Here is a 13,563-nt window from a genome sequence, read left to right as displayed (position 1 = left end):
GCTAGCGAGTGGTATAAAGCTCACAAGCTAAGGCAAGGGGGTGAGGAGCAGTGTGAAGTTGTGGCAGCTATGGGGAAAAGAGTAGAGGAATTGCTTTCAAGTTGGATATTGCAGGTGATCATTACCTGTTTGCAGAAGTGGGTTATTTAAAAGAAAAAAGAAACTGGCCTTAAATGCATATGCCACCGCAACCCTATTTAACTCATTTCTTTATCAGAGACTGCAACAGGAGCACCAGAAAAAGACTATTCACCTAAACCAGTTTTTGTTATGTGGAAGCATTTGAAAAAAAGAGAGCAGACATACCAGGCCTTGCTTACACAGCTGTGATGAGGTTAACAGTTCTGCAATATGTTTAGCTCTTTTTGGTTTTTAAATGGGTCCTGCATCTAGTAAAAACGATCATCAATAAATTTGTGGTAGCTATCAATATAAACCAGAGTTTTGTATTACTTGATTAAAGACCGACCATTTTATCAAATCTTTTGGCTGTGTGACAGCTACATCCATGGGAGAAGTGTAAGAATTAATAGGACACTGATGTTTGCTGGTATCAGTTGCCTGATTATGTTCTGACTTAACAGAATTTAGTATTCCTAGATAAGTGTCATTGTGGATGCTAAACTAAAGAGCTGTGGTACTTTGAGGTACAAAGCGCTGTCAGTTTTCACAAGTGAGGCTCAGCAACAAAAGAGGCTTGGGAATCAGTACTTGGAAGTTTTAAGTATATACCTTCAGTCAGAGAGAAAAAGATGGATATCCATTTCATATTTTTGGCATAGTGGTTGAAAGGATTTTTAGGCATTCAGCAACTACTTTCATATCCATGTAATCTTTCTAAGATAATGTTTATTTTAAAATGTTTTCCTTTTTTTTTTTTTTTTTTTTTTTCCCCCATAAAGGAATTATTAAGGAGGTTAGACAAAGTACAGGCTAATACCAATAGGGGAAAAAAAAGTTTTGCAGTTTGTATTACTGTTCATGTGTAATTAACATTGATTTATGAGAACTTTAATTTAGGCAACTGTAAACTGCCTCATGAATTTCTGCAGAGCAGATACAAACTTGCTCAACTGTAGGTGGTCAACATTCATGTCCTAAAATTTATTTTCAATCTGAACTAGTATTTGTAAAAGCTGACTTTTGGATTCTTGTGGTTGCATGCAACTAGCATAATTTTGTAGCAGTACAGCTGAAGAAAGTGAGTGTTTCAAATCTATCAAAAATTCTATTTAGGTATCATTTTACAATTTCCTCCGCTTAAAACTTTCTGGGTTTCATTTGTCTATTGGAACTCCAGAGATGACTTTCTCAGAATTTGTGTCTTGGATTCAGATTTTTAACTTTGAATATGTTACTTTGAGAGTCTTGACCCATATCACCTCCATTGCTGCTGGTAACACAGCTCAGGCAACAGGAAGAAGTAGGATGTGTGCATTTGGCTGTTGTTTCAATATGTAGATGCCATTTGATTTAGGTGATGAGGTCAGGCTGCTTACTTTAAACAGTTATTACGGCTTACTTTAAAAATTGTCACAGGCACAATTGCAGTGGCAGTGTAACTGAAAATCAGTGAATGCAAGTAACTATAGTTAATGGTATTCTGTATTTTAACATTTCATAATTTCAGACAGTGTGAGAGGAGTACTTCTGTTCTTTTAATATAATGTATTGAATTTCAGACTATGCCTGAAAATGTTTTGGGTTACTATTCTGAAACTGAATTCTGTTATTCTATTTTAATATTTTATTAGAATTGGGAGTGACTATTTTCATCTATAATTCAATTAAAAGGACACCTTTTGAGGTCTTCTGGTAATTTTGTGTGGAGGTATGGCACTATCTGAAGAGTATACGTGAGTGTAGGTTATAGTTTTTAATAGTTTGATTTTTAGACTAATACAATGAAAATGTTACCAGTTTTTACTTTAAATTTCATTTTATGAGATAGGACTATGTAAATAGATTTTGTATGGTAAAAATCAGATGTTTGTTTGTTTGTTTAAAAGCACAATACAGATAATATTTAAATAATTTATGACAAGTGTAGTTTGACAAGTAACTGGTCATTAAGACAGAGGCGTTTTGAACAGGGTCATTTTCACTGGAGATCGGGGAAGCTGCCTTCAGAGCAGTTCGTTATCTGTGCAGCCTGAGATTCATTAGCTAATACAGATGGGATAACCCCTGTGCTGCAGAACCAGGAGAGCTCAGCCCAGCAAGCCTTTCAGCAACAAAGAAATAAAAGCATTCCTCTGTAACAGGCTTCAGCACTTATCTCTGTTCTCTGGTACTGTTTGTGCTGAACCAAAGCAGCTGCTACCCTGAGTTAAGAGAGAACAAACTCAACATGGCGTGAAATTACTGCACTTCCATTCACATTCATTAGAGTTATATTGTTACCAGCTACAAGCATGACTGGTCTTTGCATGAATAACAGCCAGAAATGCTACTTTCTGAGTTTTACCTTAAAACATTAACAAGATACAGTGCAAACTTTGAAACCATGTGTATTATTGGTCCAGCTAATAATATATATTATATCATTTTTCTCGTCAATTGCTGGAATAATATTTATACTTACAAGATCTGGGAAAAGGCAGATAGGAAGTTTCTAAGTGGAAATATGGTTAAAAGGTGGCTATTAAAAATAACTCCAAAAGGTCTAGAGTGTAGGTTCCCAAAGCTGTGTTGCTGCTACTAAAACATGCAACCTCTGAGATGTTTGTCATGGGGAAGGAGAACTAGTATCCAAATCCTCAAGTACCAAACAGATGATTACCCCTTGCTCAATTAGAAATAAACCAGCAAGCAAGTGGAAACTTGTTTTGGTATTTATTCCTCTTCCAGCAGATCAGTTTCATCCTATCTACTGATAGGTTAAATTTCAGAAACAACTCTGTCACCTGCCTTAAATTCAGTGTCCTTTGTTTTTTGGTGCTGCTGCAACAGTGAGACCTGAACATGGTGAAAAATCCGCTGTGTGCGTAGTCGTAGTGGACCTGCTTTTTATCTCTGTGCGCTCAAATCCAATGTGCATTTTGTCTAAAAAGCCTTCAGGACATTAATAATAAGGAAACATCTGAATCGCAGCGAGGACTCCAATATGTGCTTTGTCAATCCAGCAGTGTAGAATTTTGTGCAACAGGTTTTGTTATGGTCTTTTGGTTCTTACTAGTACTTGAGCCTGAAACTGAAGGCAAACTATTCTTACTCTTTTTTAAAATAATGCTGGTTTTATCGATTGATTAATTGCATGTTGTTCAAGCACTTTTTCAATTTCTTGTATCTGTTTCATGTAGATAGTGAATTGTATTGCACATCCGACCTGTTTATGAAATGTTAATATGTCAAAAATACCTAAAATTTCAAAGCTGATTCTGATATGTTGAGTTATTTCCTTATTAATGTTTACGAAATAGGTTATTCTTCTATGACTAATTGGAATGGTGTCTTTCTGTTGTGATAGTATCCAAATTCAGAAGCTGATTGCTATAGATACAGCCTAAATATACAACTAGGAGCTCAAAAAGCTTGTAAACCTTATAGTCTCCAGAACAAGAGGAAGAGTGTTTAACACAACTACAAGCCATCTCTAACTAGTTTTATGGAAATTGACTTCCTCTTGCTGTAAATAGTCAAGGTAATGCCCAAGTTTCAGATGACAGATTTTTATCAGTCACGGAAGGTTGCATTGTCTACCTTCAAAAATGTTGTTGTTTGTGACTTCTGATTGTTTTAGGTGTGTCCATTTCAGGTTCTATTAAGCTTCTGTAATGTGAGGTAAAAAGCAAACAAAAAAAGCTGCTAAATCTATGAAGCTGCGGCTAATTTCTTCACCAAAGTAAACCTACAGAGAAATTGCCATTTTTTTTTTTATACTTTACGCTCTTTTTGTGTTGCACAACCCCTGGACATGATCAATGAAGACTTTTTAGTCTTTCTTTAGATAAAGTTATATATGTCTACCACACTAATTTATTACAGATAATAGAAATGCTAGAAGTAGATGTGAACTCTTTCAAATAAGCTGTCTGGATCTTAAGCATCGTTTTATTCTGTCTTCAAACAAATTGAAACAATTTTAGAAAATTAATTTGTTTACAGTGTAAAATAGCAATTGTGTCTATCTAAAGAAAATTCTTTAATTGTAGTTACATTTTTTAGATACGTTTCTAAGGAAAAATAGTGAAAAAAACCCACATATTTAATTTCTGCACCTTGTTCAGAAAGAATTGTAGACTGTGCTCTAAATATGCTATAATATAGCATAAAAATTATTTTCAAAGGTTTTAAGTTGAATATTTTTCATAGCCAAGATAGCTACTTAACTCTTGTTTTAACTATATTGTTGAACGTAACATAGCTGAGGAAGGTGCTTGTGGTCTGCCAAGGTATTAACAGTCATTTGTGAGGAATTGTCATGTTGCCAGAGGTCTCAGGTCTTGCATCTGTATGATATTTGAGTGTATCATCATTGCGATCCACTAATGGAATTTCATCCATAGCTGTGGATATCCTCTTGATAGCAGTTGTGTGTGTGCAGTGGTCAGCAATAGTGTCAAAACTCCAAAGGGAAAAATTAGTAATTCAGTAGCATATGTAGTGTAATCAGGGAGGATTTTTATGAACAAAATTTTACAACTTTGTTTTTGTAGCAAGAATATATCTATTTAATTCCCAGGAATCAGCAGCTTTTAAGTTTTCTTTTACAGGTTAGAGGTTTGGTGGCTCTTTTTTTAAAGCTGGTAAAAACTTGGCGGGGGCCAGAAATGCTGTCTCATAAAGAGAGAAGAATACCACTAATTAGCTGATCAGTGGTGCTTGACCTTGTGAGCAATGGGAGCCCTCGGCTCATGCTGGGATCAAATTTATATGAATTTGTGAGCCACTGCCTGGTACTGGCCCTGCTGTGTGTCATTCAGAATCTGCCTCTGCTATAATCCTAAAGCTACAGGCCAGCCTGAAATGTTGCCTGCTCATGATGAATAGTACCTTGTTTTGCAAATAGGCTCATTGAGGTTAACCATCATCTGTGAATGAAGTTACTATACAGTGTGAGGGAGGATATTTCAGTCTGGCCAGTAGTGAGTACTGAGTTGCATTAACAGTGGATTTTCTGTAACTCTTCCAGTTTTCATTCCCTTTCTTTCCAATTTAGGCTAAAGGCAAGAGGCAAAGGTCCTGGAGAAAATAGGAAACATTGTGAATTAGAAGAACTTTTCAGATTCTTTTCAGCTCTGTGTTTCCCACCATAGAAATAGTCTGGTATCAACTTTTCCCCCTCTGCCCCTTATTTAAAATATAAATACGCAGTGGCTATTAACTAGTGTTCTAGCTGAGTGTAGTGGGACAGTTCTCCTTTGACTCCCAACCACTAGTATCAGTGGCTACTTCTGACTTTTTGTATTGATTGAATTGTTTTGTATTTTGAAGAGATAAGGCAGATATTTGATTACCCCATTCTAATTTTTTATTTAGATTCTTAAAGCAGCATGGACCTGAGACAAAAGAAAAAGCCTTCTGTGTTGTTTGTAGGAGAGTCACATGATAGATAGAAAAGCCAGCAACTTTTTAAGGACAAAGGTAGTCATCAGGATACATACCTGGATGTAGATTCTTATGTGGTTACAGCATAGTACTGAGAAGAAAGTTACTTTGGTCATCCCAATAAAAATATGCAGAAAAAAATGAAGGTTTCCTAACAACTGAAGATCTAGAAACCCTGTTTTGTAGTGAGGTTTGAGAAGCCTCACCTTAAAAACCATGATTGGGAATTGAGGCACCATAATCTCCTTGCTCTAGTTTTATGGTTCTCATTATAAAATTCTATTTTCAGAATCTAATTACTTTAAATTAAGATACTTGCCATGTGCAAAGCACCTTATAATTCTGAACTACTATACTTGTATCCCATAAGCTCTATGGGAGAAAGATGGGTATCATGCCTGTTTTACAGTTGTGGAAACTTAGATACCGTGTGCTGTTGCTTCTCCACATGTAAAGTGATTTATTGATAGATCAAGTAATAGTCTTACACTTGCCAATGTTCTGTCAGAATGGGATTATTAAATTTTTTGCCCTCTTAGGAGGGGAAGAAGAAGCAGTTGATCTGACAAAATCAAATCTGTGTAACCGAGAAAATGTTTTACTCTTAATAAGGTCTTTTTTGGGAAGTGAAGATGATGTTTATCGTCACATCCGCTCCTCAGCTCAAGGTGTTGATCTAACTTTGAGCTACAGTGTATGCCAGTGGCAGGCAGTATATGCACTGATGTACATGTGTCCAGCCACTTAGAAGCTATCAAGCTTGACCGGGTATATGTATATGTACGCTAATCAAAGAATGATCACACTACATTTAATACAGCCTTTATAGTAAAGTGCATAATGCCCTTTGCTTAATACTTTTTTCCCTAGAAGTGTCTTCATATTGTTTTGACTCACCGTCTAAGTTGAGAATGATAAGAACTCTAAAATATTCTTTTCTGATTTAGGAAAATTGTCTAACAGTAGTATGTGATGTTCTAAATCTTTTATTCTGTAGGTCAGTAACAGATCCACGAGATGGAAAGAGAGTTGCACTCAAAAAGATGCCCAACGTCTTCCAAAATTTGGTCTCTTGTAAAAGGGTCTTCCGGGAGTTGAAGATGTTGTGTTTTTTTAAGCATGACAATGTAAGTAAATTCAAAGTAATTTTGAAGTCTTTGATAAAGCCTAATTGTAAAATGGAGCTATCTATAACAGAAGTAAATTTTTTTATTTTAAGTTACACGATATCTCAAATGCTTTAAAAGCTCTCTAATTTTACAGTTACCGGATTTCCTGGAAACTCAGATATTACTGTTGCAAACACTGTAAAAAATGAAATTATCAAGAACCTAAGTATATTCATAATTTCCTTTCCAAAATGTTTGCAAATAGGCAGGCAATACACTTCCACCTAATCTTATTTTAGGCTTTAGATAAATGTCAGTCTGCACAAAGCCATGACAGCTGGAGATGCTTTCGCTTCCAAGCTATTTCTTACTCCATCTTCCTCTCCCCTTTGTTGGAGTTCATTGCTTTCTCAGTTCTTCTAGCAGGGTGGTTGTACAAGTGCTCCCAAATCTGCTTTAGGAAAAATCAGCTAGGTTAAGTTAAAACATTTTTAAAAATTACTTGAATTGACTCATACGGTTGTGTCTGAAGTGAATCAAAAAGTACTTACAGAAACTGTTCCACAAACGCAACTGTGGATGTGGTAACCTCTCCCATTGATGAGCAGTAGTGAGCACATTGGGAATACTATCTTATCCTAGTGGAATGGGATCAGGAAGTGTGTATCTCTTTCAGAACCTTATTTCATTGCTTTTTCCTTCTGTTTTAAAGTTTACCTTTTTTTTTATCTGAGGGTATCATATTCCAAGAAAGATTTTATTTGGGGTTAAGCACTGGATTTAGATAAGTGTTCTTGTTAGTGGGGTGCAAAAGAGGTAGACAGCCTTGCAAGCTTGTACCAGATTGCAGAGTTCCCCCACCACAACTATCACCAATCCTTGGGAGATGGATTCTGCGACAAGATTTCTTTTGAACTGGTGCCTTAAACTGCTCCTCACCAGGGTCTTCATTATGGAAAAGATTTTACTGAGGACTATAAAATGAAATAAAAGCACCTCTGTAAGCAGTCAGAAGTTGAGCTTGATAATCACTGAAGTTTGTGTACTTCACCTAAATGTCATAGATATTCCTAGGACAGGATCTAAAAGACTACACCAAGGTAGTATTTTTTCCTGTGAGAAGATGTAACTTCTGTGCTGCTGCTTTTCTACCTTTTTGCTTTGCACTGAGAGCTGAGCTTCTGATTCAGAATGCGAACAACTTTGGGTTTTATAATTCCCATGTAGAAGCAGTTTGTCAGAAAACTGTTAAAGATGAAAGGCAGAACAAAGTGTAATTTCTTTTGCTTTTGCATTTCTTTGCTAGAATTACTTCTTTCAAATATTTTATGGTTATATATATTTTTGAAATGAACCAATTTTTATTGGGTAGACAAATTTATGCTTTTAAGCTAGTACTTGAACAGCTGTAAAAAGTTTCTTGAATTAAAAAACAAACAAACAAAAAGACCCTGAACATACAGAATACCTGACTGGGTGGTCTACTAAATTCACATATCTAGTGAGATAGACTATTGGTCTGTCTGTATGTGATAGAATAAAGCTAAGCTCTATAAGAAAGGTGCAGTCTGTCTTTTTGAAAGGGATTTGTTTTTGTTTGACTGGGATAGGTCTTGATCTTGTGTGGTGTTTCCTAGGTACTCTCTGCCCTCGACATACTCCAGCCTCCACACATTGACTATTTTGAAGAAATGTATCCTAAATATAAAATAGAGCATCTTAATTGAGGTAGGTGTAATTTTCATTAGCTTAGAAACTGCAGGTAGTTGGTGGAATCTATGAAATAGAACTACAAAAACCTTGAGCCTATCTGAACAATTTTATTTAAAGAAGTGAATCTATACTATCAAGAACTCTTAGTTAATGTTAATGTCAGAGGTGAAGTGCTGCAGGATTGAACGTGAAGCTTTGAGTACGTAAGAGCCAGTAAATGCAGGGCATTGTGGTATTTACCAACAGATACTGCTGCTACTAGTGGCGATTCCCCCAAAATATTTTTCTGAAAACTATATGCAGTAATTAACTTCCTCTCATCTAAAATACTTTCTGGTGTTTTCAGAGAGTGCTACTGTTACATGCTTCAAAACCATGACTTGTCAGAGATGTTTCAGCACACTAGTTGGGTTGTGGCTTTCCTTGTTCAGCCTCTGTCTTGATCAAGAAAACAGATTTCACACAGATATATATATATATATATGTACTGTTTAATGTGTTACTGATGCAACGGTACATGCTGTCTATGGGTAACTGTATTATAAAATTGAATTTTAGTACATAACTTGATATGAGAATGTCATGTTTTGTTTTGTTGGCTTTTTTTTCCTTTTTCAAACTTTGCTTGGGTTATCTTCTATTTTGGGGGTTGTGAATTTCTGCATTTTTAAATACTGAAAAGTAAGTCATTGAGCTGGGTAGGCTCTTACGGACTCTAGTTGGACAAGAAGTTCTGTGACTCAAAGCTGGTTGTTTTAATGCTTACTCTAGTTTTTAAATTGCTATAAATTACTCTACTGCGATGAGTTAAATACAGATTTTCATGGTAAAGAAAGTATCTAGATATGTTGCGAGATTTAGAACAAAAAATTATTTTAAATAGGGATAATTCTGTTCTCTGCAGAGAGTTTACTAGCTACAGACCAGGAATCGTAATAAAGATTGTCTGCCTGAGTTAATCTCACTGTCTGTTTTCTTCTTTATGCTATTTTAAAAATTTAACATGCTAAAATCCAATTCTTGAGTTTTTATCTAATAAAAAATGAACTTGATAATTACCACTGGATGAGATTATTTGTTTATACATTATTTTCTGTGTGTGTAGGCAAAGAGTACTTCACCAGACTCCTCCTGCCCATAACAGTTTTAGGATTATTTGCAGATTTTTATGAACTGTTCAGATATTTTTACAACATGCTGTTAGTAACAAAATATCCTTTGTAGACTTTAGTAAAAGTGATATTTTAGAGAGCAGATAATCAAATATCCTAGCACATTGACATTTCCATTATCAAATTAGCATTTCAGTACAGGGATCTGCCATACAGCTGTGGTCAGCTAATAGACTTCTGTGTTTTCTGTGGAAAACCCCAAAAGCAAACACTGAAAATTAAAATCAGTGCTGAATTGTTGAAAGCGAACACTTGAATCATAGCATATTCAATTATGTGTCATCTCATTATACTGCTGCTCGTTTTACAGCTTGGTTGCAGTATTTCAAGTTTATAATTCACAACCAAACTGTGCAAATAAAAACTTCCTCCCAAAACCAAAATTGTTACCAAAATCTCCTTGTAAATCAGGCAGGGCATAATGAAATATCTGTTATAAGCTTATGTAAGATACCTGCCAATCAATTTTCATCTAAAAATGTATGCATGTACATTCAGAAGCATACATAAAGTGTTCTGATTGATGATTTGGGTTTATTTTCTAAAATTACATAGTCTTTATACAATCATAATTGGGACCCGAGAGCTTTTTCTGCTACCTGGATGCATAGTAATAGTTAGGTTTAAAAAAAAAATTAATGCACTGTCCCACAGATGTCCACATCATGTGTTCTGCTTATCTAACAAGTAGCTTTATTATGTTGGTGTCCATCTTCAGTGGAGCTGATTGAGGTTTGAGTGCACCAGCTTACTCTTATGGTTAGACTTTGGAAGGTTGTTAATTACTGATGGGTCTTAGCTGCTTTTTTTGTATGACCCACTTTACAAGACAGTTAATGGGTGGAAAATTGTCATTCTTTATTTTTAGATAAACTGAACTTTGTGAAATATGGTTTGATCTATTTATAATACCTTGAATTGATTGGTGAAGAAAGTAGGTGTATTTTAAAGTCGGCGATTTTAACCAAACTACAGCATGATCTAGTGATTGATAAACAAATTCATTGGCTGAAAATATTGTTATACTATACTAGGGCTTTTTCATATGAATGTTAGATAAAGCTCTTAAATTTTGCTTTGATACTTCTTTCACGTGAACACCATGTAAGTAGTCTTCAAAAACTGAATTTTGGTTATTTGCACTAGTTCAATGTCCTCATTTTATAACAAGTCATACAAGTTATAAATCAGATCTAGGTTAAGGATTACTCCTTCCGTGTAATTGTACAATCAAGAATATTTAAATGGGATAAGCTTATTTTTATGAGCTTAGCTACTGCCAAGTTTTGAATATAAAACCAGAAATGTTAGTTTCCTTCATGGTTAACTGATTTTAAGTCATTCTGACTAGTTTTTTATAGGGCTGTCTTTTTTTTTTTAATTTGTTTGAATTTCTTGTCTCTAATATTGGTAATAGAAGACTATTTGCTTTGTGTAGTCTTCTTTCTGCTTTCTTTTGAAATAATTGCAGTAAGTGTACTTATGACCCTTAAATTCATTAGAAGAATGATTGAATAGGAGTTTCAATTTATATGCACGGTTTTAATTGCATGTGCTTCTACTTACTGTAGTATAAGGAGAACTTATTTCAGATCTGTTTTAAGAAGATCAGGTAACTATATTTCATATTTTGGGGACGTAGTTGTAATAAGTTCTTTTGTTGATCCACTAGTGTAGTTTCTAAATATATCACAATGATGTTCCATTTTTACAATAAAGTATATTGATCAGTGATGAAAGTGTAAAGGGATTGAGTTGGTAATGCTTGATTTCATTTATTCTTTCAAAGGAGTTGTAGTGCCCTTTTTGGGGAAAAGAAAAAAGTAGTAAAAGAATGACTAAAATGATATGAATGATGTGTTGCAAATGGACTGGTAGAGTTAGTTTCAATTATTCAATGTCTCATAGGTACTAGCAAGAATTGCGAAGTATTTTTGTAAAGAGAACTCATTATAGGACTGACTTAAAATTATGATGATAAATTAAAAGATTTCTTAGGAAACGTGATGAATAAAGGAATTTAATCTAGTGAGATTTTTGTTTTGGAATGAAAATTCTCTGCAAACTCTTAGATTGAGGTATAATTTGAATGTATAATGAGGTTTTAGATTGAAAATCTTTGTGAGCATTTAACATCTTATATGGGTATTGATATTTTTGCCAATATCACCTAGTGCAATAATGAATAGATAATGGAGCATATATTATTCTGGATGTCTGTCCTGAGAAAAATAGATGAAAAAGAGTTTTGTTACTGAATTTTAGTTTTTTTATGTTCATCATTAAGTCCATCATTAAGCTGAAGTTCAAGGCTTATCCCTGCAATCATCAACTTACCTTGGTGGAACAGCCGTATAATCCCTGACACACAAGCTTGGATGATGTTTTGCTTCTGTTGTATGCCTGTTTTCCTAGCTGGACTGACCTAACTTTAAAGCACATCAGTTATAAAGGTAAATAGTGATTCACAGATTTTGCTAGAGCATCTAAAAAGCATTTAATTACAATTAACATATCTGTTAATTCTTGGTTGAACTAATTTGGCAGTGTTAGGTTTACGGCTGGACTGATCTTAAAGGCCTTTTCCAGCCCAAATGATTTATGTCTCTCTTTTTTCCCCAATTACAAAATCTTCTGCAATTGATTGTAATACTGAATTCTGCAACTGGAGATACACAGATGTTCTCTTTTAAGAGCTATCCTAAGTTTCTATAGTAACCTTTTGAAAACTTTTTCCATTAAAGTGGTTATTGGATGCAGATGAAAAGACATCACTTTTGTCAGTTTTGTTATACTCACTTGGAAAGATTTTAATGCTAGTAAAAGCAAAGGTGTGCAGCAGTTCCTTCCTATTGATCTAATTAAGAGGTGAAAGAACTGTTTTCTGACAAATTACGGAGTAAATCCCTCGTATATTTAGGGTGGAGGAGGGTGGACAGGGACAAGGTAAGATTTGGTTCCTCCAGCCAGTAAAAGGAACAATGACAGCACTGTTGGGGTACCAAGTAGCGTATGCTCAGGCTTCCTGTTCTTTCAGAGTATCCTTAGAAAGGGTTTCCTTGTTTAAGTACCCTTCTGAAATGTCATCGTGGCAAGTTCCTCTGGGCCAATACACAAACAAATTGAACAGGGATCTCAAGGATTAAGAGGATTAGGATACTCCGTTGAAGGCTACGGGTTGCCAATTTGCAGCTGGTCAGGCAGAATTGCAACTTAGATTCTCACTAGATACTCATGAGAACAGAACAGCTTGATGTACTTGCTGCAGGTAATGAAAGCATGGTGGTGTTATTGTCAAGCCAGTAAACTGTATGACAGAGAGTCCTAGATGTCTGCTTGAATGAGCTGGGTGCCAGAATGGCTCTATTCTCTCTGTAACATGAGGGTCTTATGCCTTGGGTTAAAATTTTACTTTATTCGGCAGTAAAGTTGTAATAGCTGTATTCCATTCTTTGTAAAGTCTAGTTGGATAACATTGCCTGGAACTGAAAATGTTTTCCCTAGTGTGCATTGATAGGAAATTATTTCTATCGAGAAGATTGTGTACATGTGGGAAAATACCAGGGAGATTTTAAAGTTGAATATCATGTATTGTTAGCAGTGATCTTTGAAGTAGAACCTGCTGGCAGTATGTCCCTGGCTGTCAATGATTCAGTAAAAATAGACCGAAGTTTTCCCCTTTGTCTTCTTAATTTTAAACCTTTTATAGGTACTCAATAAATTATCTTAATTCCTAACATAAGGATTATGACTTGATTTTTGAACAACCTGAAATGGCACTATGAGAGACAGTTTTGAAATGTTAACTTTGACTAGGAACTCTTCACGCTGTGTGTTGCATTTTTTTTGGTGTTGCATATTTTTTTTTTTTTTAATTGTTTCAAAAGCTATTTGTAGAATAAATTATCAATAGTAGTTGGAATTTATCTGCAGATCTACTACTGATTAATCCACGTTCCCCCTTGGACTGTTTTGCTTTTTTCTACTCATGGAAGTATTTGATAATTTTACTGCATCTG

The 13,563-nt window shown here is 35.0% G+C and overlaps 1 protein-coding gene across 5 annotated transcripts in view; it reads left to right on the top strand.

The window, feature by feature from the left end:
• Positions 1-13,563, top strand: part of NLK (nemo like kinase) — a 65,653-nt gene that overhangs the window by 28,202 nt on the left and 23,888 nt on the right. For all 5 annotated transcript variants that reach the window (XM_049801854.1, XM_049801852.1, XM_049801853.1 and 2 more), the window contains 2 exons: positions 6,548-6,677; positions 8,297-8,352. In XM_049801854.1, coding sequence (XP_049657811.1) covers positions 6,548-6,677; positions 8,297-8,352 — 186 coding nt within the window. The remainder of the gene's footprint in view (positions 1-6,547; positions 6,678-8,296; positions 8,353-13,563) is intronic.

The sequence above is a fragment of the Accipiter gentilis genome, chromosome 6 (assembly GCF_929443795.1).
Source record: "Accipiter gentilis chromosome 6, bAccGen1.1, whole genome shotgun sequence".
In the NCBI taxonomy this organism is placed as follows: Eukaryota; Metazoa; Chordata; class Aves; order Accipitriformes; family Accipitridae; genus Astur; species Astur gentilis.
Note: the sequence above shows the minus strand (reverse complement) of the source record. Positions and strands in the feature narration are given on the sequence as shown.